Raw genomic sequence first — 27,026 nt, 5'->3', positions numbered from 1 at the left:
CTACAGGACCCTGGCCCCTGGGTTTGTCCTTCCTTAGGGCACAGGATGGAGGGACCAAGCCCATGCAGCGAGGGGATTTAGGAGCACTGGTGTGGACAGGTTTTTTTGAAATGGCATTTGCCTGGCAGCAGCAGGTGTGTGCTGCTCACAAACCACAGCAAGCGTCACAAACCACTGCTCAAGATCTGCTTCCGGTCAKCGTGAGCGTGTTCAGTGTTGGCTGGAGTCTGAAAAGAGGATGCAGATGTGTGTTGTTTTCACCCCAGTTCCCCAGAGGGCTAGAAGTGACCCTTGGCAGCTTTTACTGCCTTACTGCGGGCTGGTGGGCAGCCCCTCTTTGGGAAGAAATGCATCCTTTCCTCCGTSTAATGCTCCTGTGAGTCCCTCCAAGTGGGACCTCCCCAATCCCTCCCACCAGGATGGGGAGACTCGTCCGATGTTTGCCACTGCCGCCTCCGGTGTGTGCTCCGGTGTGCGCTCCGGTGTGTGCTCCGGAGTGCGCTCATGGAACTGACCCAGGCCACACGGTTCTGTCGCTGGGGTGTCCCCGGGCAGCAGCGGGATGTGCTCTCCATGGCATCCCCTTGCTGACGCTGCTGCTCCCCGGAAAGTGCTTGCCATGGTTCTCTGATGGGAGCAGATCTCTCGGGGACACCTGCGCTGTGTGTCAGCGGCCGCTGCGGGCTCAGCCGTGCCTTCAGTGCCGGCAGCCCAGGTGCCGAGCGAGGGGTGACGGCCGGGCCCCCGGGCGGTGCGGCGGGAGCGGGGCGCGGGCTGGCAGCCGGCCGGGGGCAGCGGGAGAGGGGCTGGTTTTGTTTGTTCCTTGTGTYGTTCTCCTTCGGGTAGCTCGGCTTTCCCGGCCGGCCTGTCCCGCTGCGGCCCGGGGCTGCCGCGTCAGCGGTGCCGGTGCGCGGCTCTCGGGTCACCCATCCGGGCGCGGCCGCGGCGGGCCCTGCTGAGCTTCGGGCGCSGCGTTGCCAGGCAACGCCCCCCGCCCCCCCGCGCTCCCATAGCTACCGAGGCGGGCGGCGGCCATCTTGGCGGCGGCCATGAGCGGCTCCAGGGCGCGGGCGGCGGCGGCSACGCCGGGACCGGATAAGAAGCCGCCGCCGGGGTCCGCGGGGCCGCTCAGCCGCCTGCGGGGCCGACGCGGATCGGCCGATGCGCCGCCGCGGCAACCCTGGACCGAGTCGGAGTTACTGGCGCTGGAGACGGTCCGACCCGAGCACGTCCTGGGGCTGTGCCGGGTGACGGAGAGTGAGTGCGGGCCGGTCCCGGGGCGGCGGGGGCTCTGCTGGCGGCACCGAGCCGGGCACCTGCCCTGAGGAGCGGCGCTCCCGGCCCCGCGCTGCCGCASAGGGGAGGGCGCGCTGGCCGCGGCGGCGCGGGGTGCACCCGCCGGCTGYTCCCGTACAACTTCCACAAAGTTTGGAGGCTTTGTGTTGTTCGGGGGTTTTGATTCGTTTGAACCTTTTGGGGTTTTTGTTTTTCCTCCGGGCTGCTGATCTCTGCTTTACTGTCCCRTTCCCATCTCTTTCTTGCTCTGCTACCTGGCACCTACCATGCCTTTGTTTCTTGCAGCCTTAATTTTGTCCTGCTTTCATGATGCTTCTGCACAATGACGGCCAGTCCATACCGGGCTGGGGCTAACAAAAAAGGAAATTCATTTGGTGAGTGGTCAGAGGTGGTTTGAAATGTTACTGTATTTTTTTCTCTCTTTTAGATTATTTATGCAAACCTGAGGACAACATTTACAACATTGACTTCACTCGGTTTAAGATCCGGGACCTTGAAACTGGAACAGTACTGTTTGAAATTGCAAAGCCATCTGCTTCAGGTACAGCATGCAAACATTGCAAGGAGGATAGAGAGACTCAGAGCTGAGAGGTTGMAATTTGCTGTATGTCCTGGTGACTAAATTAGTCTCATTTAAGCATAGGACTGAGTTTATCTCTGCTGAGAAACTTGTGATAAAAGTGTGATTATTGTCAGATGGGAGGGTACTATCAGCTGGCAATCTTCCCTTTTATGGTCTGGTTATAATTGAGATTAGTTCAATCACATTGGCAGTTGTGAGGGTGGATATCCTGTGAGATTGAGGGGTGGCTTCTGTTCTGGAGTCACCAAGGCTGGGCCAACTGTCATAGCAAATCTTTTCTCTTTTGCTTAGTGCCAGTATAAATCTCAGACCAATTACTGCATGTGCTCACACTCAGTACCTAAGCAGTAGGCAGCTTGTCCTGGTACACTCACTAGCTAGTATCACCTTACATGTACTATCTGAGCAGAATAACTCCAGGCTGTTGCATTTTCTAGAGCACGATGAGGARGATGAAGATGACAGCAGTGAACTGGATGCAAGTGCAGGTCGCTTTGTTCGGTACCAGTTCACCCCAGCTTTTCTCCGTCTTCGGACTGTTGGTGCAACGTGAGTATGAGTTTGTGGAAGCAAGGGAGAATTGGATGTTTACAAAGTGTTTCTTGACAATTTGTAATAAAACCGAGTCGAAGACTCAAGAGAGTTCATCTTAGACTACCAATMTCAAACTCTCTGTAGAGAACTCTTGTGTAGCCTTGTGCCCAGGGCTCTGTTCTTCCCAACAGCTGTTTTTTTCCCTCTTTCTTCCATGCAGAGTGGAATTCACAGTGGGAGAAAAGCCAGTGTCAAACTTCCGAATGATTGAGAGACATTACTTCCGAGAYCGCTTGCTGAAGAACTTTGATTTTGATTTTGGCTTCTGCATCCCCAGTAGCAGGAACACATGTGAACACATTTATGAATTCCCTCAGCTCTCAGAAGACCTTAGTAAGTACTTCATTTGCCACGCTGAGTGGTGTTTTGTTTGTGTGTGTGCATCTGCTCATTCTCTCCCKCTGCTCATGAAGGAAGTTGAGACTGGGGTGGAGGCAACAGGAACAAACAGATACAGGTTCTCAGTTTAGCAGTGTGTAATCTTTTCTGAATTAGAGATTTGTGCTGCAAAGTGTCTTCCTTTGAAAATGAAAGCCTAAGACAAMCTGTGCTAAGTCACAGGCTGCAAGAACTGGCCAGAGTCACAGGGCTGACATGCCGGGTGCCTTGTACCATAGCCCAGAAGACAAAACCCTGAAAAAGGGGTTCTTTTAATTGCCACCCATCTGTTTTTYGCACTTGCTTGTTAGGGCTAGAGCCTCCTTTTGGAACAGGACTGGCTTTTCCTTGAGGTGTGTTTTTAAGCCTACCAAGATCTCTGCAAATACACATTGTGCAGTGTATGTTTGACCTTAGGGGGTGGCTGGAGCAGGAGCTTTGGGGCTTCCTGGCTGTGGGAAGGTGTGGGGTTTTCACCCCGCCTGTGTACATGTGGGGAGTGCCACAATCGAGCTCCTGCTTACAGACATGATGGCTGCTCGGCTCCACTCATGGCTCTGCTAGTTTCTGAGGTTGTTTTCTGTGAGATTACTTGATTTCCCCTCTGTTTGCTTTTGACAGCATTTGTCCTGTGAATAGGAAGAAAGGAAAGGGCAGGCTGCAGCCTTTGAAGTGTGCTCAGCAGAGCAGTTTGCTTCTCTTCCTTGGGTAGGGCAAAGCATCAGCCTGGTAAATGCAGTAGATTGGCAGAGTCCCTTTTATCCTGACTGTGTCAGGCTGCTGAATGTAATGGAGCTTTCTCTTTCACAGTCCGTCTGATGGTTGAAAACCCGTATGAGACACGCTCGGACAGCTTTTACTTTGTGGACAACAAGTTGATTATGCACAACAAGGCCGACTATGCTTACAATGGAGGACAGTAATCATTCTGTCTGCTGGATGCTGTGATGCCTTTAACCATTCCAGATGTGCAGGAGTGGACTGGAGTTGCTGTCTCGTGCAACAAGGCTTCTTGCCAAACTTTTTCTCTGTGCACGAGGCTGAGAACATGAAGCAAAGATGACGGCTCCTGAAAGGAAATCTCCCTGCAACACCTCTCTCTCCGACACTCCGACAGCATATCCTGCCTCTCCTCCTCTGTTCCTGGCTATCTTCTGATACCTTGGTTAGATCAGGGATCAGAGGCATTCTTAGACAATTCTTGCTCTTAGTCTTTATAGTTAGGTTGCACGTTTAGTGCTTCTSATGTTTCACCTCTTGGGTGAATATCCTTTTCCAGCAAGTCAGGTTGTTTGTGTTAAGCTATTTCCTAGGAGGAAAATCTTAACCCCTTCAAGTAGCCAGTGATGCCTGAAGACCAGATCTCTTTTTCAGATGGATAGATCATCTCTTTAGTGTGCAGTGGTTTTGTTTGTGGCATGGCTGATATTGATTTCTAGGGTATGTCCGAATATTCTCCAATGGGAAAGAGACTAATTCAGCTTCTAAGTTGTGCAGGAATATTCATCTGCCTGTGGGGGCCTGAGCTGCCCCTAAGAACGTTTAATCTTTGTGTGCCAGAGATTTCACTAGAGAGATGAGATGGGGGGAAAGGGGCTATCATTCTGATAGCATTTCTGTTTGAGTTTTTGTGAGCAAATTGTTGCATTTTGAAGCTCAGGGGACAACCTTGGAGCTGAAGTTAGTCTCACTATATTTATCATTGCTCCTTCTTCCCTTTCTGTAGGAATTTYGGCTCTTGCTATACAGAATATATTGCTTTTTAGGTGGACAGCCCATTGTCAGCCTGCCTGGGGTGGAGGGGAGGTGTCAGTCTAGTGGGGCTTAGAGATAAAAATGAGAATGTGGAAAATCACTTGAAAAATGAGTAGGAAGCAGAGCTTCCTAGGTTTCAGTCTRTACTTGTGAACGTGACTGTTCTGTCAGAGGTGCTGTGAGCAGCACCAGCTCATTTGCTTTGTTGCAGTGGAGGCATTAATAGCTAAAAGTTTCCCAGGTCAGATAACTCAGTGTTAGGGAGTGGGATTCTTGGAAAGTGAGAATGTACATGGTTCTCTTTAATTCCCCAGCACTGCTCTGCCTACTCAACTGCTTATTTATGGTTTAGGAAGTTGTGATGTCAAGGTTGATACCACAGCTGTRTTTGGGATCTGGCAATGGGAGATAGCATCATGCAGTGGGAAGAGGAGGACCTCAGTCTTGCCCATAGCCATGCTGGGGCCCAGCTCCCAATTGTGCAAAATCTCATCTCCCAAAACCCCCTTTTGCCAGTTTTGCTGGCTCTCGAGTCTGGCACTTTTCCTGTCCCCWTGCTGGGCTGGTCAGTCTTGTCTCTTGCTAGGGGGAGCTAGGTTGTGCGTGGACTAAAGACCTTTCCTAATACTAGTTCCATTWCTTCTTGAGACAGTTAAAACCGAACTCCTCAGTGGTTACCTGCTGTGTGCTGTGTTAAGTAAGATTCCATGTAGTTTGTATTTAAACAGAATTCAGCAGGTAGGGCAGCACAACCCAGAGCCTGTTAGTGCATAGACAGCAACAGGAAACCACTGCCTTTACCTCCAGATTAGTGAAAGTAACTTTGGTGTGGAAGATCAGCTGGCATCAGAGTAAGCAGTGAGAGTGTGTGGGGTGGCAACCATGAAAGAATCGCCAGCTCTTAGGAAGATATTTAATTATGATTAACCACAACAAATGACCTGTTCTGGGTGGAGCATTAATCATGAGCAACCACAACAAATGTCTTGGGAATGTGGAGGGGCAAGGTCTGCCTGATGGAAAGATGAACAATTCTGCTAACATCAATCCCCTCCAGCATCASCACAGGCACTAGTACTGTCTTGTTTAGGATTTTCAGGATTAGTTAAAGCTGCTGGTGAGGTGGAGCTCGAGATGCCTCTTGCAGTGAACACCTTCAGCAGCCCTCATGCTGTGCTGCTGAGGTGGGAAGAATTTGCTCCAGATTACGTATCACAAGGCAGAACTGCCTGGAAGTGTTTTTCATTCTGAGGTGTTCAGAAATAGTGTCTGAAGAGCCTACTAGTTATTCCCTGACAAATTWTAGCATATTGAGCTGAATTTTGTATGTAGTATAAATCCAGGTGCCTTTAAACATTACTTTTATAATACTTTCTATGTGAAGTAACCTCTCGCTTTTCTTAGGAGTGTGACGATTCCCATCTGTTTTCTCTGTGTAAAGGTTTCTCAAAGGCAGATGGGCCCGTGGCCAGGGAGGACCGACCCGGCGGGGGCGCGCACGGAGAAAACGGGGACGAGCACGGGGCGCGTCCGCCATCTAGCGGCTGCCGCTGCTCGGTCCCGATAGCAAAACGGAATTTCTGTCTTTGGCCATCAGCAGAGGCGAGGAAAAAGCATCGAAGGGGTTGCTTTCACACGGGTTAGTGTGTCAGTTATTCAGCAATAAAAGAGAGAGCTGGAGGAAAAGCGGGAGACTCACAGGCAGCAGTAACACCCCACAGTTGTTAGCTGAGTTTGTTTACTTTGCCAAATCAGAAGGTCCTAAAAGCCCTAAAAGCATGCTGCAGGAAAAAGAAAGTCCCTACAAAGGGCAGCTGAAAAAGTTGATTGTAATCCAGAAAGTCAGGGATTTCCAAAMTCCTGTCCTTATTTTAGTAGCTTCCCTAGGATTCCTTCTCTCTTAGATACTTTCTGTAAAGCCTCTTTTCTTTGTGGCAGGGATGATGTCTTTGGTAAGCATGGTTAGCAGACGAGTTTCCTCCTGGAGTATGTGCTCTGGTGTTTAAATGATGGGTCAAAGCTACTCAAGCCAGTGAGCTTGGAAGAAATTCCACWGGGATCACATCCTTGACAGGTGGATGGTGAGTCCTAGCCAGGTGCTGCAGGCAACGGAGATGCTTTCAATGTCAGCTGGCRTTTGAGCAAGAGAAAAGACTACTTCTCTCCAATTGTGTGCTGAGTTGGAAAAAGAAAAGYGTTGGGATCATACTGAGTTCTGCTCAAAACTTTTTTTAAAAAAGGGACCAAATTCACAAACTCATGGCATGTTTTTTCAGTATTTGTCCTCTTAGTATCAGAACCTCTTTTTCACATTTTGAGGCAAGGGCTTTGGATCCATGCCAACAAACTTCCTGGAGAGCTATTTTTGTTACTTGAGTGTGGAATACATACTGCACCTTGTGAAGGAAGGCCATCTCTTGTTGTATGGACTGGGTACTTCTGCCCTTGTCCTCTGTTTCTGGTAGAAAGTGTCTTCCTTTGTGTGTTTTTCTGAGGATTTTCAATGCCTCTTGTTGTAGAAAAGCAGCAGCCTTTTCTCTGGTGCCTGGGGATGTTTATCCCATTATCTGAGGTTTCATGGAAAAAAAAACAAGTGTTTAGGAGTCAGAAATGGAGGAGGAAGGTGGTGGTGAGGCAGTAAGGTCCAAATGTAGCAATTCTACTCAGCTCTGTGTTTCATCACGTCCTCTTCAGTTGTTTCCCAGGCTTCTGCCGTGCTGTCCTGTGACATGGAGCTACTTCGTGCTACCCCAGAGCCTGGCTCACTGTCGGCTGTGAACTTTGGACTTGCACCGTGCCATCTCTTGTCCTTGCTGAGGACAAGGCTGAGTGATGGCAGCCTGGCCAAGTCAGCACCTCTTGCTCTACAGCAGCAGGAAGATGAACACCAGCAAACCCCCTCTCTGCCTGCCCGGATCCACGTATTTATGTCTCTCACAGTGTGGCCTTGGGGCTGCTGGCACATGGACTCCTCTGTGCTGTCCCCTCCGGACCCTCCTCTGGTGGCCCTGGCAGCGCCGAGGGGCTGTGGTGGGTGGCCGGGGTGTCCCCGCGGGCCCCGTGCGGTTGAGTTTGTCCAGCCGCGGTTTTGTCACCAGCAATAGGAATAAAGAACCTTCCTTCCTCCCTCCCTCAGTCCCGTTCCTACGCGCGGCTCTGGAGGGGCGGGCACGGGCGGGAGAGGCCGCCAGGGGGCGCTGCTGCGGCGCGTGCGCGCTGAGGGCTCCGCGCGCTCCCTCAGGCGGCGATGGCGGCGGCGGCGATGGCGGCGATCGTGGCCCGCGGCGGCGGAGCCCCCCGGGGTGAGGGCTCCGGGAGCGGCCTCGCTCCGCCGCGGCTGCTCGGGGGAGCTGCGGGGCACGCGGGAGGGGCGGGGAGGGGCCGCGGCCTGCATGGAAAGTGGCGCCCCTGTGCCCTTCAGGGCCTGCCTGAGGCGAGTCCCCTCAGGCGCGAGGGGTGGCGCCGCCCTTCAGCCGGGCCGCGGGTGCAGCCCCGGGGCCGCGGGAACGGGTGTCGGGGTGGGGGGACCCTCAGAGCCCCTCACGGGATGGCTCCCATTCCTGGCCCCTACAAGGGGCAGCGGCGGCGCTGAGTCCCYTCCCCGCTTCCAGCGCTGGCCTTGCGGTGCCGCCGGCTGCACACTGTGTACCAGAGCGCGGAGCTGCCCGAGACRCACCAGATGCTGCGGGAGACGGTCCGGGACTTCGCGGAGAAGGAGCTGATGCCGCTTGCAGCGCAGCTGGACAAGGAGCACCGCTTCCCGGCCGAGCAGGTGGGTGCGAGGGTTGGAATTGCACAGCCGGAGACCCCCTTTCTGCTGCTCTGGGGCAAGACTATGCCGGCTGAAGAAGAATATACATCCAGCTCCGGTTTAACAGAAAATTGAGGTGTTGGATTTGATGTGGAGGACTGATGGTTTTGGTATCCAGATAGGAGGAAAGTTACTTACTTAAAAGTTCTGCCTTATTCCTCTAAAAGCAGGCAGAGGCTTATGGTTGCAAGCAAAGGGTCTAGCTGGGAAACTTGGGGTAGAATGATTGCAGTGTAACCAACTAAGAGAATTCTGTGGGAAGCAAGATAGGACTTTATTTGGAGGGAAAAAAATCATYTTGCACACTGTTTTCCATAGTCATTCATTCTGTAAAATTCTTCCCTTGTGCAGTCCTAGGCTGAAGTTCAGCAGACTCCAAGGTAAAGTTCCAATTATTTTTATCAGCTAGATTTCCCATTTCTACTGGCAGGAGACATGCAAGGGGAGAGCTTTGGTGGGAGGCTGAGGAAATGCTGGTGGAGTTCTGTCTGCCTATTTCACCTTCAAAAGGCTCCCCCCTTCCCAGTACTGAAGAGGGCTCTTCAAACAAGCAAGAGCCCAAACAACAGTAACTGTGTACAGCTCCTGCTGCAGTCACTGGGATCTGGGGACACTTATCAGTTTGTTCAGATTCCCATTTCACCAGGAGTTGTGTGATCTTTTCCTCTGGGTGTAGCCATCCCATGATGTATCTTTCTCTCCATGTGTCTGTCTGTATTTGTGGCACATTGGTGCTGCAGAGCACCTGACCTCTCTATTCTCCGTGTACAGGTGAAGAAGATGGGTAGCTTAGGGCTGCTGGCTATGGACGTGCCAGAGAAGTACAAAGGAGCAGGSCTTGACTACCTGGCCTATTCCATCGCTGTGGAGGAGATCAGCAGGGGCTGTGCATCCACGGGTGTCATCGTCAGCGTCAACAATGTGAGTGTGAGGAGCTGCCATGGGGCTTACTGGAGAGGGGTGTTTGGGAGAAGTAGATCTGTCCCTGTGGTGGGTTCTAGTGTATTGGCAAGCACATTAGGGAGTTACTGGATTGGTTGTACCTTCAAGAGGCACTAACAACACTAAATTCTCAAAGTCCCTTTATTTAGGCCCAATACTCAAATTTGGCTCTGAAGAGCAGAAGCACCAGTGGATCGCTCCCTTCACCAGTGGAGAGAAAATTGGATGTTTTGCCCTCAGTGAACCAGGTGATATGACTTACCATCCCTGTTGCAAAGAATATAGCATAGCTTCTTTCTTTAGGTTTAGGATGGACTTTTGGTCTTTGAAATTGGGACAGTTTGTAGAAAGGTGGTTTACAGCAGTTCTGTGTAAGTGAGGTCTCAGTACCCAAGGTGTGAACTGCCGTCCTATGGTCCCTGCTGAAAATACTTATTCCCTGTGTGACACATCTGGCACATAAGGGCCTTTCCCCATCCTGTGGAAGGGACAGTGGTGACACTGCCACAGTTCAAGAGGTGCCACGAGCTGATGTGGTGCAGGTGGGGGGTGGATTAGTGATGTCACCAGTCACCTGAGGTTTGTTTGCTGCTGCTTTGCTTAGGAAATGGCAGCGATGCTGGTGCAGCCTCTACTGTGGCACGCCTGGATGGGGATGAGTGGGTTCTGAATGGCACCAAGGCCTGGATCACCAACGCCTGGGACGCCTCGGCCACCGTGGTGTTTGCTACTACAGATAAATCCCTGAAGCACAAGGTGTGGTAGTTTGTTGGGAAAAAGGGGTGGGTGAAGGAGTTGTGGAGAAACACTTTGCAGCAGCTCTGGGACTTTGTTTTTAGAGCCATGCGTTGAGCAGAGAAGGGGCGTATATGTTCTGGTTTTGTTTAGTCTCAGCTCTCCCCTCCCTCCTTCTGGTTACCTGGACATGTGGCTTTTACGTAAAATGGAGGAAGCCTGTTGACAGCCAGGTAAGTGGGAAGGTGGCACCATTCCTAAGAGTTTGGGTCTTGTTGCAGGGCATTAGTGCGTTCCTGGTTCCCATGCCGACAGCTGGGCTGTCACTGGGGAAGAAAGAAGACAAGCTGGGAATCCGAGCCTCCTCCACTGCCAACCTGATATTTGAGGACTGCCGGATACCCAAGGCCAACCTCCTGGGGCAGCCAGGAATGGGCTTCAAAATCGCCATGGTAAGAGAGGGATGGAGTGCARCTGTGGGTGTGTACCACCATATTTCCCAAGCTTTACTGTTTTGTCAGCCATTTCCAGAGGCAGTCACTTCAGTGAGGATTGCTTGCATAAGCTGTTCTGTGTCATGTTAGGCTGTTGACCCTGCTTGCCAGAATGGGAGGAATCATTCCCAGAGCTTAATGAATGGTTAATTTACACAGATTTTTGACAGTACTTTTATTGTGGCGGTTCTCAGCTGAAGGAATGTTGATGCTGCTGAGGTGTTGTGTCAATAGGGGTGGTATATTTTCATTTTCTTCCTTTCCCAATCCTCCGTTCCTTCAGTTTGTACCCATAGATAAAGGGAAAATGTGGCATTTCCCTATGTTAATACTGTGGCAGAGGCAAGTTGTCCTGGAGGCCCAGAACAACTTCTGGATAAGTGTCTCAAGCTGGATGACAGCTGAGTTATGGTATGCATGTGACTTCTGAGAAGGAGCCAGGCAGCTGGGAATAGCTTTGTTTCCTGCAGTAAGGCACTGTCCTTAGAGTGTGGTCACTGCTTTCTCTGTAGGAGCAAAACACGCTTTGTTGGCCTGACATTTTGAGTCAAGCTCCCTGGAGCAGAGCCCATTCCATTATGACCAGAACCACAAGTGTTTGGTGATTGATAGGTTCTTTTAAAGACTTTCAGTCCAGGGCTGAGAAGATGAAGCCTTTTCTCTCTGTGCTGTGGTTTCTTCCTGTGTATAGTGGGGTAGAGCAGATGTTTGAGCTAAGTCAGGTAATTGACTGGGTTTATGAATTAGTTTGAAAAATGCTTTCATATGTGTGTCCTAATGATGAGGGCAAAAAAGGAAAACTGACCAGATTTCCAAAGTGAAATCAGCTGCAGTGAGTCAGGGATGGCTGAAGATTTCTTTCTAGCTCCTCCCAGAGCAGATAYTTGTGTTGTTTCTCTCATTTTGCACCCTCTTTTTCTCCCAGCTAATAAGAAATCATTTTTGTTTCTGCTTCCATTCTTTTACTACTGTCTTCACTCTGCAGTGTCAGTGCCTGTTAYAGCTCTCTATTCCTGCATAACTGGGAATATTGTGAATCAAGGTGGTCTCTGACCAGAGGATTTTAAGGCTACAGCAGCTTTCCAGCAACATTAGGAATGTGCATGTCCTATTTTTGATCAAGTATGACTTGACTTACATATATTCCTTGTCTTTCTCAGCAAACTCTGGACGGAGGAAGGATTGGTATTGCCTCACAGGCCCTTGGGATAGCACAGGCGGCTCTGGACTGTGCTGTGGATTATGCTGAGAAGAGAATGGCCTTTGGGTCACCCATCACAAAGCTCCAGGCAGTGCAGGTACAAACCAAGTACACAGGGCAGTTCCACAGTGTGCCAGGGCTGGTGGAAAGTCCATGTGTGCTCTTGGGCATGGTATCAGACACATAGTGCCCTTTGTACTGTCTGGGATACACATTGTTAAACTAATTGTTGGGACAGAGGCTCCTTTTCCTTTACTGGTGCCCTTGTGCAGGCAGAGGCCCTGGACCAAAGGCAGTGTTTGTTGTTGCAGTTCAAGCTGGCAGACATGGCTGTGGCCTTGGAGGGTGCGCGCCTGCTGACCTGGAGAGCCGCTATGCTGAAGGACAATGGGAAGCCCTTCACTAAGGTAGTTTCAGCCCTTTTGTCCAGCAGCCACAGCACAGGACACAGGCTCAAGGCCAGGAAACCCTGCTCCATAGCATTGCTGTGCTCAGTGCCTGCCCAGACAGTACTGTTGGGGTGTAACCACCAGGTCCTGGGCCTGCTGYCCACCCTTGGGCAGCCTGCTGAGCTCAGCACTGGTTGTAGCTGAGGGGAAAGAGGTGGCTGCTCTGAGCTGACACCATCATCAGGCTTCTCTCTGCACAGCTGCTCTGTGAGAGTTCAAGCTCCTCGTGCAAGTGAGGAGATCCTTTTTGTTACAGCTGCACCCTCAGTGATGTTTTCCTTCCCCAAAGGAAGCGGCGATGGCCAAACTGGCTGCATCAGAAGCTGCAACGTCCATCGCTCATCAGGTAACTCTGACATATGTCATGTGGAAAGGGACTTTGGATGTCTCACAAGTGCTTTGGGAGCATGGGATGGAATTACTAATTTCTATTTGAAACACACCAGCCAACCAAGCAACCAACCCTATGGCCGAAGCTGATTAGTACAACCATCTTCAGGGTTTGTGGGGAAGTAGGACAGTGGCAGAGATTTGTATTGGCCTCTGGCAGCTGTATTATTAAAGTGATCTGTGCCTGMTACTGTCCAGTGCAGTGGCAGTTTTAACAAGAAGCAGGACATGGGAGAGGACATGGGGCCACCAGTCACCACCACTGCATCTGGATCAGATSCTCTGTTCCTCAGTTTAGTGTCCTCTCTTTAATAAAAGCATCCTAGTGATGCATATTCAGCTAACAGATMCCTCTGAAGCAATTAATTGCCCACCTGGGATATCCATATTGCTCTTACCTGGATCAATCCAGTTTATTTCTATGATTGCCGATGAGTTGTAGTCATCCATGTGTCCCACCCTTCCCATTATGCATGCAGAGAGCTCAGCACCTCTTAAAGTGGCTCTGTGTGCATGTGTGTGCATTCTATAGAAAACAAATTTCTTGACCCCACTTCCTTTCTAACCTGCTGCCTTTTGTTTCAGGCTATCCAGATCCTGGGTGGGATGGGTTATGTGACAGAGATGCCAGCAGAACGCCACTACCGCGACGCCCGGATCACCGAGATCTACGAGGGGACCAGTGAGATCCAGAGACTGGTGATCGCAGGCCAGCTGCTGAAGGCCTATCGAGGCTGAGGGAGCTGACTAGAGCAACACCCTGCCCCAAGTGCCTCATAATGTTGCACAACAGTGATGGAGTTTGACCCTCTTGAATGAGGCTAATGATGGAGATTTTCCTCACCAATGAGTAACTGACCCTCTAGTTAAAATATGCTGATTCTTCTTTGGACAAAGTATGGCGCACAGAGGCCAAATTGAGGTTTGTAAGTGAGGTTTTGGTGGCTGTGAGTGCAGCAGGCAACCTGTCCTCATAGGGCAGTGTGGGGCTTTTCCTAAGCTGGACCATTGGAATGGCTAGTTAGTGGCAAAATGACAGCAGCTGTCCTCGTACACTTCCCAGCCACTGCCTGTTTTGCAGAATTTGTCACTACGTGGCACTGGATAACCAGTGCTGGAGTTGGAGGTGCTGAGAGCCACGACCCTTGTGCCCTGCTCCAGGCTGCTGGTCCCCTCCTTCTGCAGATCAGACTTCAGTGGAGTTCCAGTGTGGGATGTAGCTGTGCATGAGCTCCGAATGGGACATAGGCTGGGCTGAGGTAATCCCTGAAGCAGGGCACTTCTCACTTCCAGCAGGAAAGGAGCCAGACAGGACACACAGAAACAACGTGCCCGCAGAGGGCTCTGTGCACAGGCTCTGGTTGCTGCCTGCATAGATGTGAAAACACAGAAAGAATCCCTCAGTCTGGGCCAGCAGAGCCCAGCACCTGCTCACTCAGCTGCTCTGGGATGTAGGGGTAGAAGCAAAGGACAGCAATGCTGCAGTGCCTGAGACTGATTTTGTTCAAAAAAACAAACACCAAAAAAACAAACACCAAAAAAACCCCTCTGCTCCCAAATCTGCTTCTACAATATCAACAGGAAGTGCAAGAAAGGACAGTAACAGCCTTTAACCTGTACATGTTTTGGGTAATGAGGAAATGAAAGGTGACACACTAACCTCATCAGGAAGTTTTAGCAGTAACACATCCTCAATCAGTGATCGTTGGTAAAACATTAACTTTTAGAAGAGTCAACAGCCAAAGGGAAAGCTCTAAACTCAGGAAAAGGAGAGGATTAAGATTATAGCCTGGTCTGGTCTGCCTCCTTGTCCAAAAAAGGTACACTAGAGGTAAATGGTTGTTTTCCTGTGGTGCCATTTATTTAAACTTGTGTGCAGAGAAGAGGTGGATTCTGTTACACAAGAGAGCAGAGAAGACAAATAAAACCTGATTTTAAAGGACCACCACTCCCTCATTTTTTTTTTAAATGCAGATGTGAATTAACTTAGAATACTCCCGTCACAAGACACAGGAGCAGAAACCAGCCAGGCCTGAGTGCACCAGTGAAACCAGTTCTCAGTGATGTCAGTCATCCCTGTGCAGGGCGCTGGAGGGCAACAGCATGCTGGGGCAAGGTCCTCAACTGCTGAGTTTCTCCTTTCCCACGCTTAAGGATTGACTGCATTCAACAGGAGCATTCCTACTGGAAAACCATTCCACTGACTGAATGTGTTGTAAATTCTGGAGGATTTTTCTAGCTGAGGGGACAGCTTGATTTCAGCCTGTGTCACCACTTTTGATTGCTGAAGGCTCACTTCTATGATGGTGCATGAGGATGTGTGATACTCTTTTAYACTTCTCCTTGCCACTCAGAACAGGAGCTGCAGGGACATGAGGACTTAAGCAGTGCAGAGTTCCTGTTGCACTGCACTCCAGCTGAGTCCCCAGTCACCCAGCACAGTCAGTCACACTTCTGCCAGCCCATTTCCCCTCTCATCCAGCTGCTTCTCTTAGATTGGCTGTGCTGTCAGCACTTGCTGACTGCTCCTCTTCACCCTCAGCCTCCCTCATTACCAGCTCYAATTGGCTGCAGCTTCTCTCCAGAGCAGAGTTAAACTGTCCCTGTACCCCAACCATGGTGGGTGTGACTGCCTCACCTGATGGAGAACACCTGGAGAACCTTGAGGTATCAAAAAAAAAAAGAGGGATAAAACAGCACGGTTACACACACAAGCCCACAGCTTCCACAGCAAAGCAATGGCTTTTCTCAGAGCAAGATACTTCGAGCCTTCTCCTCAYGGCTGCTGGCTGAGAGACCTTTGTGTGATGAATGTGTGTCTGCTCCTGAGGGCTGTTGCAAAGGAACTGCTGAGAGGGCAAAACACAAACGAGTTTTGCAGCATTAAATCAGGAGCTCTTACTAAGCCACTCAGCACAAACCCAGGTGTGGGCAGARCCATCCTGTCCTTGGAGAAAAGGGTCTGTTCACAGGTGAAGCCACAACTTTTTATCAGTTGGCAAACTCAGCCAACACTGCCAACTCGGGGCACAGAGATGGGAAAATCAGGTTACAGATAAATTAGAAACAGGTGAGGAAGGAGCKCAGTCACTTCTCAAGGACAAAAGCCACACTTTTCAAGGACTTCGTAGTTTTTGCCCCACAATACTCTAAGGGTATATGAATCTGATCATGAGGCAGGGGGAGGTTGAATTAGAATCCTTTCTTAGAAAACATAGTTACAGTAACTAGGAGTTACTTCCTGCCCCACCTTAGAACTGATAGCTTTTATATCACATRGCTGACTCTTATGAGTTCCCAACAGACTAAAGGAAGAGATGAGCTGTTCTGGGCTGTCACAATTAAATACGAAGAGGTGAGAAATACTTTAATCTTCCTGGGCAGTACAGACATGAGCCACATCCTTCTTTGTCCCATTCCTCACCAAGAATGAGGAGGTGCCTGGAGTCTGGACATCTACCTCAGAGTGCAGTGAGACAGGGCTCATCTCTCCATTTCACACAATTTCAAAGAAACCCCAGAAGTGCTATTTCAGCCTTCCATGTTTAAGCAAGAAGTTTTACAGGACTCAGCTGAAAGTGCTGTAGTATTGCTTTCATATCSAGTCTCTTCTRTAAGTCTCCTGACAGTGTCAGCTATTAGAAAAAGGACAAATATATTGAGATTTTAAATTAGGTCTTTGTTTTGCCTAAGTTGAGAGYYCTCACCATCAACACAGGCCTGGCYTGGCAAAGATGGAAAATASTAAATTTGACAGACATCCTGAAGTRAAAAAGCAAGGTGCCTGGAAGAATAATAGAATGAAGACATGGAATAGTGATAAGAAAACATGACAGTGCTGTAACTTGAATGAAAAATGAAGTTTACTACTTTCTATCTAAAAAAACTAATTTCAAATTCAAATATTGGAACTCACATTTGAAAGGTGAAGTGTGACCTTACGGACATTTCAGCATGCAAACAGTACCATTTCTAAGCTGACTGTTCCCAAAGATGCAGCAGAGAACCAGACTTTGCAGCAGATTTGTACACTACAGTTCTGGTCCATGGCCTGATAACTGCTATAAGCATGCCTTAGTCTATCACTTTTTTGCCAGCCTTTTCCTTCTTGTAAGAAGGCTTATGTTAGTCAGTTATTRAAATAGCTATTTTTGACAGCTTTCGAAAAGAAAGGGCAGGTATTTGGGCAATCTCACTGCAGGACTTTGTGTCAAGCAGTTTATTAATGAGTTCAACAAAGCTGCATCAGCATCTGTAGGGGACAGGAACCAGGACTGACACGGTGTCCCAGAATCCAGAGGACCCAAAGCAGCCAGTACAGCTTGATCCTCAAGCAGAGGACACACAGCAAGGACTAGAAAGACACAACTATCAGGTAGGTGCAAGGTGCAGATAAAGCAACAGCAAACTGGATCTGAAGTTGTTACTCCACTGCTTGGAACCTCTCAGCAAAACAAAAGCCACCAAAAAAGCTTTTTATTTGAATCCATTCCTCAATATTTTATTCACCTTAGGTTTGAGGTGTAGCTCAAAATGGATCCTTTCTACACTCCCAGGCAAGTCTGGTGCRACCAGAAAAAGCAAATTCTCAATGAAAATCTGAATTTCTTTTAAAAATTACCTGAGGATGAGCACTGCAGGCACATGATAGAGGGAATGCTTTCAGCTAAGGGAAAGAAAGTAACTGTGTGTGTGTGTGTATGTGTGTGTGAATATGTGTGTGTGTGTGTGTGTTATTAAGTCACGATGTCCCCCCTGCCCCACCCACATTTGCCAAATCTCAGCCCTACCCCCCAAGGGCTGAGCTGCTTCTTACTGTTATCCTGGGATGTTCCAGCTGTCTTGGAGGTTGTCCCAGCCAGCTCAGAGGCATCAGCCCCTTTGCCACCCATGCCAGACCTACCTGAGAACAGAAAAAGGTGTTAATTAATGACTTAATGACAGTGCAGACGTGGCTGGACAAAATTTCCTACCACGTCCAGAATGCTTTTTTTATACCATCTGACAGTGCTGAGAGCATCAGGTGTTTCACCAATCCCCCCTTACCTGCTGGAATGAAATTGGACCTAAAGTCACTGCACTGCTCAGTCAGATCAGTCTCCAACACTCCTTCTTTTCCCATCCCATTAACAGGTCCCAGTATCCATCAACAAAAAYGAGCTATGAGCTCTCAGGAGAGCTCCCCAAACCCAGCTTGGCACAGTGCTTGAAAGCAAAAAAGTTTAGTTACCTCAGGGAAGCCTTTCAGTCAAAATAACAACTGGAACTGTTGGTTTTAAAAAAGAAAGAATAAAATCCACATTTTAACAGGCTACAGGTACAAAGCAGTCAACACACAAACTCCAACCAGTCACAACAGTAAAGGACAGTTTTTTTCTTTTTTTTTTCTTTGAGGGGCAGGGGCATGGAAAAATACAGCACACTAATGAAACAAAATGCAAAAAATACAAAAAAATAGAAAATAGAAAAAATGTATTTACAAGTGATACATTACTATGATCAGAAAGCACAAAGACAATTGCTGCTATAATACATGCACTGGTCAAGAAGGAACTACTAAAAACCTGCAAGGGAGCTGTTTGTAAAAAAAAAAAATTAAAAGGAGGGAAAAAAAGAAAAAAGACACCCCCACCTCCTCCCCCCTCAGACACACAGGGCTGGGTTTGAGCTTTTTTCTTCCCTAGTTTGCTACATYGATCAAATCAAATATCCCCTAAAGTCCATGGTACAACCAGTACAAATACTACACTTGGTTTTAAACTGCAGGTTCAGTTGTAGGAGGGGGGGAAAACAGCAGCTCATTGTAGATCCATATACATAAAGCCAGAGTAACTGCGCTACATGCTAAAAATTACAGCAAGCCCCTGTCTGCTACACAGCATGATCTTAGCAGGTTTTCCTTTTTATTTATTCATATATATATCTATATGTGTGTATATATATATGTATAAAAATCGTGCCCTTTTTCACTGCAATATGACATCTGGGTGGAAATGTAACTTGTTACAACAAATTTTTATATGTATACTGCAAGAAGTCACTCGATGTCTGTGGATTTAATAAGTAACCTCACACCACAGGAAATATTTAACAAATCAAAAAAACCCAATATTGTGACAGAAGACCTTCTGTCTCAGTTCTTTTCAAAACTGAAGTCCCGCAGGAAACTGGTCCCAATGTCCACGAGGGGTTCTCTGAAGAAGCCTCAGTTTGCTTAACCRTTTTTGCTTTTAGTGTTCACCAGTTTTTGAACGACTTCAAGCCGTTTTTAGTTTCAAGTCTGTCTCTTCCTCTCTCACAAAGGTAATAGTCTGGTACTAATCCATCCGAGTGAGGAAAAGAGGAAAGTGGCTGCAGTTGCACAAAGGGTCCCCAATTCCACATCTGCAGGGAGATATGGAGTCACACGGAGCTCTGGGATTTTAGCTTTTGTTTCTTTCCCTTCTTTAATACAAAGTCTTTTCATACATGTCCTGTCACTGGTACCTTCCCAAGTACCAGCCAGTCCAGCTTGAGGAGACAACAAAGCCACAAGTTAAAGTGAAAAGGACCAAGGCAGAAGTTCAGGTCACTTCCTGTCCATTCCATCATACTTCCAGGAAACGGGAGCTGCTGGACTTGGAGTGGAAAGGCTCAGACCACATGCGACGTAGATCGCCCTAAGCAGGGAAACAGCACAAGGATCGTGCCCTCAGAAACTCTCAACTCCRCTTRGAATTCACATGTTAAAATGCACACRTTATATCTTAGAGCAAATCTATTCTTCATCTGTTTTGCAAATTACAATACAGACAGTAAAAATAAATCCTTTCCCTGTCAGACCAGAATGTCTTACTTTTAGAGCAGATATACCCAAAATAGGTTTCTCGTGGGAAGGAAATAATTATTCAGGTTAAAAATCCTGCCCTTTCTTATGTTCTGCTCTGCAGAGTGCTACATGTGTGCTTCAACAACAGCCCTGGAACGGGAATGGTAAATTTTAGCATTTCTGTTCGGAACAGGCAAACAACGTTCTGCCTCTCCAATTGCTGTTAAAACTCAGTGCACATGGTATTCCTGATCAACTGGACAAGGACAAATTCACTTACTTAATTAAAACAGAATTTAATATTTCAGAATTTATTTTGTTTATAATTACTGGTACTTTATGTGCATTAATGATCTTCTATTTCAGGAACTCATCTCTCGGATGCTCAGTCCTCTGGAATGAAGACTGACCTGACAGCAGTTGTCCCTCTGTTCTGGGCCAGGGCTGCCAGGGACACTCATCATCCTCCTGAGAGCTGCTGCCCAGGACAAGGACACTGACCCTGCTGCCAGATGGCCCAGAGCTGCCTCCTGCCACGTGTCCTCCCCTCTTACCTTTAAATAGGCCATGGTGAGGAGCGGCAATAAAGTGAATGGTACCAAATAGAGCAGGGCAGGCTGGGCTGCCCGGTGAATACGAGAAGCTACTGTTGCAGTTAATAGACCTGTAGGAGAAAAGTCACTATAAATATCTTTGGGTTGCAGGTGGATGTTCTCAGTGTTTCATCCACTGAGGCTTCTTTCCCCGCCATTCTTAGAGACAGGTGAGGAAAAGTTACTTCTCTCTGCATTGCTCTTCCTGAACGCAGTTGAAACAAAACAGTGAAAAATGATTCTATTTTAGTATTACGCTGTGTTGAGCCACTTGCTCCAGTTTGGAATCTCAGCCTAAACCAAGAATAATTTGGACAAAATACAACAAAAGGTGAAGCAGGGAAGCTGATAGCATCACATTGAAGTGCTGCTCTGGAGACTGACTGGGTCTGAAGCCCCTGGCACTCAGGGCTCAGAGAAATTACTTTCCTGGACACTTGCAAGAAGGGAATGTAGGGGAAAAAAACAAACTGTGGTGGAAGGAGAGCTGTTGGTAGGAAATGATCTTTCCTTTTCAGCCTCAGAAGGGCCGCAGGAGGTCAGGATATGCACACACACATCCTGAATGTAGGGAAAAGCTCATACTAGGGAGGAAAGGGCTGGCTACAGCAAGTTATGAACAGCATTCCAGTGRTAACTATTGATGAGTTGCTGTATGTACTGTGTCACAGGATCAGAATACAAAAATGCGGAAATTACCCAGGTGAATTGCTTAGATCTGCTATGTACTATGCACAGCATAATTCATTTGGAAACTCTCATCTTCTTCCCATAACTCAGGTATGAGCTATGACACTATGCCACTGAAGCAAAGTGCAAATGCTAACAAAAACAATGATAACCTCTTTCATCCTCTAAATAAAATACAATTACAAAAAACCCTTGAAGACTACAGAAGGGCTTTTCTCCCTAGACCATGCCAATAAACGCAAAGAGAGGTGGATTAAGAAAGAACATAATCAAGCATCCTCTTAAAGCCTCTTTACACTTGCTTTCATCATCTTTTAAACCTACTACAATAATCCCACGTCTGCTCACTTAGGCAGCTCTTCATATTGAACTAATTACTCACCTACAAAGTAGCCAATAAGTGTGCAGTGAAAGTAAGAGACCTTCTGCATACGCCCAGAGATGTTCCCTGGTCCTGGGGCACCGCAGGAATCACTGTTGGCTTGTTTTTTGTAGTTATCGTAACGCAGGACGAAGCAGAGCAGAAGCCCTGGCATCACAATATCTCCAATCCCCAGCATCGAGAAGTGGCTGCCTGTGGAGCTAAAGAGCAACTGGAATTGGGTTCATGCCCAAAATACAAGGTGACAAGCTCTACATTCCTCCACTGTGGTTTTGAGCTTCATTTGGCACATCCCCTCTTTCTATCAGCAAACTTGCACATAGCAGAGCCTAATGCTGGCTAATGAGGTTTTCCTCATTAGTGATTTCTCCACCACCTCAGCTTTACACAAACCCATTTGGGCAGGGATGACGTTGCTCCAAACCAGTTTCCTTCTTCCATTAGTGTTTAAGCTGCTTTTGCCCATAACTTACTSAATGAAGCAAATCTACTGACACAGTATTTCAGTCCTCTCTCTCCTCAGTGCTGAAGGGAGGGACCAGCTGGCCCTGTTATCTGACTGATTACCATTGATAGCACACATTTCATCCCCATGCACACAGATCTCAAACAAGTCAGTACACCCATTTTGGACATTCAGACAAAACACAAAACTAYAGTCTTGCAAGATTCCCAGAAAAGAGCTAAGTGTGAAAAAGATTAAGAACTAAAACTGTCCCTTATCTTAAATCCAAGATATTTTCCATTCAAATGAAGGCTAAATAAGTACCACAAAGTTGACAAAGTGAACAGTTTTGGTTTTACATTGCAATCGACTTCTAATCTGTCATTTCCAACATCCAAAGAAAGAAGAGTAAATATGCCAACATAACCTGACTGCTGCTGCACTGAATTTACTGCCCCACCAGGCCCTGGGCATRTCTGTTTACAGAACTGAGCCACCAGGGAACCCTGGAGCAGGGACGTGGAATAATCTCCCTCCAGAACTGCACTGCCTGGTAAATTCCCTTGCTTAGATCAGCTTCCAACCCCTTCCCAATCATCTGYAATTATGCAGTAATCCAGACTATTCTGATGTTATAATAAACCTCAGATCTTTTGCTTTTAAGTGTGAGGTCACACGAGCAATATTATGCTGCAGAACTCACACAGATGTTRCAAAATGTATTCTGCTCTGAATGGGGCACCTAATCAGGGTCTTTTCTCTAACCCTATGAAGCAGCAGAGTGTCCAGTCCTCACTGCTCGTTCTATTTCTCTTTAGCATGAAGAAGGAATGACTAAACAGGGAATTAAGTTTGTATTTTTCAACAGAATTAGTACTACTAAGTATATGGAGGGAAAACATTCTTCATGTAATACAGTGAAAGAAGCCTTTACCTTGGGAATACAAGTTTGCCCGGCAGCGACAGACGGGGAACATCTCTGCCCACATTTGGTCCCAGGTGAAGTTTCCGGGATAACACGTCCAGGGGGTTATCAGCTGGTTGTGTGGCCACTTTCACCATAACATTGCTGTTAAAGATGTAGGCAGAAAAAAAGACCTACAGAGCGAGGAAAACAGAAATTACAAACTGCAATTACACAGCAACTCAGGCTGCATGTGGTTTTGCTTTGCTTATTCAGGAAAAAAAAAGGATATTTTCCAAATTTTCCATATACATACATTGTATATATGATGATAAAAGGCAAAACATATTTCAAAAATTCAGATGGAGCTTTTTACACGATTAATCCTCCATTATAACTAGATTAYATTTTCTGATGTCAAGATATAATATCTTGAGATCCTTTGGCAAAGGATCTGTCTGGACTACAAGCAGACATTGTGGGATGACAAATGCAGGTAATAGCAGCCTACAAACAGGAGAAAGCTAGAGAACAGAGAAGAGGTGAGCACAGTGCTCACCCAAAAATGGAAGGAGGCAGCTCTTGTCTCCAGTCCATCCCAATAGAAAATCCCATCTGCCAGAGCTGTCAGTGGATGCTGCCTTGGATCAGCGCACAGTGTTATGCAAAGGTAAAACAAACTCCTCTTGCTCTTACAAAACACATTGTCAGATTTCTTGTAGAAGTGCACTAMGATTTTATGCCAGCCTTTTTGGCTGTAAGTCCATTTGCATTCCTKTTGTGCAGATTTCACTGCTAATCAGAAGCTGGCACATGCACCTTGTGCCAGTGTGGCCATGACTGTGTGTGTATGGGAAATGCTTGTTCTCATCTTCAGCCAGCTTTCAGAATTTGAGTTCCAAATTATTTTTTTAAGTAATATGCAAAAGTTGAAATATTCTAATATTATTTCTGCTTTTTTCAAGTAATTAGCAAGGAAATAATTCTGTATCCTGCTGTAGAATTCAACATCTTAGAATGCAGTGGTGGARCTGATCTTCTGGCTTTGCCAGATTTCATCAACTTCATACCAGATTTCATACCAGYAGAATTCATGTAAAACTGGCCCAAGGCTGATTACAAATCCAAAGCATAAAAACAGTTTTAGTGAAACCAAACCAAACACTTACCCAAAAGACATCATAAATTAGTAACCCAGAGAGCAGCAAGCAGGAAACCTTCAGGCTCGGCAGCCGAACAAAGGCTATCATTGCAACACACAGGCCCATAGCCAGAGCTACAAAATGCAAGACATCATTAGTTCATTAAAAATAGCAAAACAAACAGAAAAACACCAACCTCAAGCCAGTATCTCTCCCCCAGAACCCCAAGGAAGCCTCTGTTTGCACCTGTGCAGCTCTGCATACACTAGATGATTTTCTGCTATTTCTGGACAATGAAATTCTTCACAACAGAGTTAAGAAAAGGCAAAATACATTCAGCAGCCAACTGCAAACACARCCCCRGGGAAGCAGAGATCCCTCTGCAAGGCACAGTTGTCTGTTCCACTCAACTTCCACCACCCACCACAAAGAAATGTTTCCATGTCCTGTGTCCTAGAGACTACCTCCTCTGTACAACCCTGACTACCCATTTTAAAACACAAGCAACAAAACAACTTTGAATGCACTGTGTCCCAAACACAAACCTCTCCTTTTCCTCTATTAGTTTTTCTGGCAAATGCATAAAATAAATAATAAATAATCCTTGACTCTTTATTCAGAAAGGGCATAGTTATGTGACTTGTTAGAACTTGGTCTGACAAAAACCCACTCAAACAAAACTTCTGCTAGGGCAAGACTGTGCAAGACTGCCTGAATACCATGAAACATCATCATGCKATATCCATGGATTTCCCAATAACCAAAATGTGTGTGAAAGTTTAGGGGAAAAATATGGGTAAGTTTTTTCTTAACCCCTCCCAAGTGTTTTCAGCCAGATCAAGGAGCTGAACAACATGACACAGATGCTCAGATTTTCATTCTGTAGCAAGGGGAATTTTGTCAGGGCAGAAAGGTAAGATGTTAAGCAAAAACCGTAGTATTCACATTTGTGTCATTTCCTGCTTTTTTAAGCCCAGCCTCAGCTACCAAGGATACTCAAGTAACAACTGAATAYATTTCAACCAGTTACAAGTAAATACCAAAGAAATACAATGAAACAATTTTAAAAAACCTTAAAAAACAAATCAGCTTTCATCTATGATATCAGTCTATTTGTAAGRAATAATGGAGTCCTAYTGGGATCAAACTACAATCAAGCATGCAGACATTTGTCAACAAAATGTCTTTGTCTAACATGACACAGAATTTGCAAAAAGTTACARTCCCGTTTTGGCCAGCTGGAACTGCAGGGGAAGCCAATTCATTATGCACATGCCCACCAGGGTGACAACTGCACTCGGCCAGAATGGACCAATTACYCTCCAGATTCTCAGGCTGTAACTATGGGGCTGTGGTGCCACCTTACACTTGCATTTCACCTGGAAGCTTGGCAGATCTTCCATCCAAGCACTAGGGAAACACATCCATAACCATCCAAGGGCCCCGGGCCTCCTGCCAGCATGGCTGTCTGCAGTGAGCAGGGGTGGCATCCCAGCAACTCCACCAAGCCCACCTTATCTCTTGAGAACTGACAACTTTAGCACAGCCCCAGGTGGCACAGCAGCCAGTTTGAACAAAGCAATGCTGSGATTACTGAGATAAAAATGTACCCTAAATCATGCTGCAAAACTGTAACTAGCTACAAAATGTAAGCAAATTACTGAGGTTTAAAGAATTTGACACAGCAAAGCAGAAAGAAAAAGAACTGCATTCAGTAATTCAATATAGCCCTCAGTTACAGACTTCCTCTGGCAGAAGTGCAAATACAAGGGACAGACTGTGTTAAATCAAAGAGGTTTCTCTAAAGCGAATGTTAATAATAGCTCAAGCAAACCTATTTTTAGGAGAGGATTTCCAGGTTATAATKAATGAGAAATAGAAATATTTTAACCAGCGTGAGTTTTATCTATTGTTCACACACTCTRTTTCTCTGTCACTGAAATGAACAYAGGCGCATGCACAAGACACTTTCATAAAGTAACCAAATACTGGGTCAGAAAAGGAGACGGAAAAAAATCCTTCTGCTGACAGTGAAATACACATGCTAGTAATTACACAGTTTTGCAACTGCTTTAAGAAATACTGGTAAACTTAAAAAACAAGGGAAGCAGGAATGCCCGAGAGCAAGTACAAATAATATGGGCCAAAGTGCAGTCAATGGACTTCTCTAAATGGAAGCCAGCTTCCCTMTCCAAGCTCATGCATAGTGCTGACAAACAATATAAAGCAGGTCTTCACTGAAATATACTCCAAATCATTAAAAGAAATAAAGARGAGAGAAAGAGAGGTAGAGCAGCCACACAACCAGCAGCTCTGGTTTGGAAGTGCTGTTGAAGGGTTGACAAGGCTGAATAAGAAAGCACTGGAAGAGTTAACCCTCAATTAAGAGAACAAATTAACTCCAGAGTCCCTGCAAGCACACTCCTTATGGAACAGGGATATTCTGAGGATTAAGAATATTCTTGCATATGTGATTAGACTCTCTGGCACAGAGCAATGAAAGCTCCAAGATGCTGATGTTGTAGGGCCTGGTTTAACAAAGCACTTTGTAAACTGGGGAAGCTCTAAATTTCCCCACAGGCCACCAGGTGAAGCTCTGATCTGATCAAAGTATATTTTAAAAGAAGGGAGTAAAACACAGGCCCACTTGCTGCAGTTGCTCCCAGAGTATCCAYGACCATGCAGTTCACTCTGTAGCTACAGACATTCCATACATCTATAGCATTCCTGTTGTGTATCTCCAGCTCTGCCCACTATTTAGGAAAGCTTTTAGTTTAACCAGACTTTACCAGGGGACAGTGACCATCCTTGGTGATTCTGTCATCAAACAAGCTGCTCTGATAAATAAGTATTTCAAGACCTATAAATGCACATCATCACATASCAGAACAACCCCTCGGAGCCAACATCTGCTCACTCTGCCCTGTCACACGTCCCTGCCTTTAGAAGCATTTCAGCCAAGGGCTGTGCAGGCGGGGGCAGGGTAGGATTTGTGCAGTCAAGGCTGTTCCAGCAGGAACCACCACAGCTCGACTTTGTAAGGACTGGAAATTACCAAGAAGTATTTCCSCTGTGTTTTCCTGAGCTCTCGAGCAGTAAAGCTCTTTCACACAGAGAAAATCAACTGCACAGCCCCGACTGCACASCCAGGACTCTCCATGTGCTGCTGCTCATAAGGAACACCCGCTCTTCCAGCTCCTCCTCCAGCCCCGCCCGGGCCGTGAGCAGCACGGTCACAACATCTGGTTCATTCTCTGCCGACGGCCAAACAGAGGATCCTCCCCGGGCCGGGCACGGGCAGCAGCTGAAGGACAGGAGTGCTCCACTGCAATGCTCCGTGAGCGGGGCTGATACCTGCACTGCTGCCCACGGGAGTCTCGGGGGCTCCAGGACTCAGTCCCAGAGAAGCAGAGAGTAAAGGCAGAGATGATGGG

General features: G+C 47.2%; 3 protein-coding genes across 5 annotated transcripts in view; 2 read left to right on the top strand and 1 right to left on the bottom strand.

The window, feature by feature from the left end:
• The first annotated feature begins 1,023 nt into the window (after positions 1 to 1,023).
• Positions 1,024 to 7,728, top strand: UNC119B (unc-119 lipid binding chaperone B). The gene is made up of 5 exons (XM_057373831.1): positions 1,024 to 1,257; positions 1,724 to 1,837; positions 2,317 to 2,428; positions 2,634 to 2,806; positions 3,662 to 7,728. The coding sequence occupies exons 1-5, from the start codon at positions 1,050 to 1,052 to the stop codon at positions 3,772 to 3,774; spliced, it is 720 nt and encodes a 239-aa protein (XP_057229814.1). The 5' UTR covers positions 1,024 to 1,049; the 3' UTR covers positions 3,775 to 7,728.
• A 102-nt stretch (positions 7,729 to 7,830) lies between these two features.
• On the top strand, positions 7,831 to 14,151 carry ACADS (acyl-CoA dehydrogenase short chain). Its single transcript, XM_057373791.1, has 10 exons — positions 7,831 to 7,908; positions 8,218 to 8,378; positions 9,189 to 9,338; positions 9,496 to 9,607; positions 9,964 to 10,115; positions 10,376 to 10,546; positions 11,749 to 11,886; positions 12,101 to 12,196; positions 12,528 to 12,584; positions 13,214 to 14,151. The coding sequence occupies exons 1-10, from the start codon at positions 7,854 to 7,856 to the stop codon at positions 13,364 to 13,366; spliced, it is 1,245 nt and encodes a 414-aa protein (XP_057229774.1). The 5' UTR covers positions 7,831 to 7,853; the 3' UTR covers positions 13,367 to 14,151.
• A 3,932-nt stretch (positions 14,152 to 18,083) lies between these two features.
• The window catches only part of SPPL3 (signal peptide peptidase like 3), a 52,647-nt gene continuing 43,704 nt past the window's right edge, over positions 18,084 to 27,026 (bottom strand). For all 3 annotated transcript variants that reach the window (XM_057373792.1, XM_057373793.1, XM_057373794.1), the window contains exons 7-11: positions 23,620 to 23,726; positions 22,481 to 22,644; positions 21,102 to 21,301; positions 19,991 to 20,100; positions 18,084 to 19,287 (exon numbers count right to left, since the gene is read on the bottom strand). In XM_057373792.1, the coding sequence (XP_057229775.1) occupies positions 19,216 to 19,287; positions 19,991 to 20,100; positions 21,102 to 21,301; positions 22,481 to 22,644; positions 23,620 to 23,726 (653 nt within the window). In that variant the 3' untranslated portion in view covers positions 18,084 to 19,215. The remainder of the gene's footprint in view (positions 19,288 to 19,990; positions 20,101 to 21,101; positions 21,302 to 22,480; positions 22,645 to 23,619; positions 23,727 to 27,026) is intronic.

The sequence above is a fragment of the Malurus melanocephalus genome, unplaced genomic scaffold (genome assembly GCF_030028575.1).
Source record: "Malurus melanocephalus ecotype Western Australia unplaced genomic scaffold, MMel_1.1 scaffold_208, whole genome shotgun sequence".
NCBI lineage: Eukaryota > Metazoa > Chordata > Aves > Passeriformes > Maluridae > Malurus > Malurus melanocephalus.
This window is presented reverse-complemented; position numbering and strand designations above follow the sequence as displayed.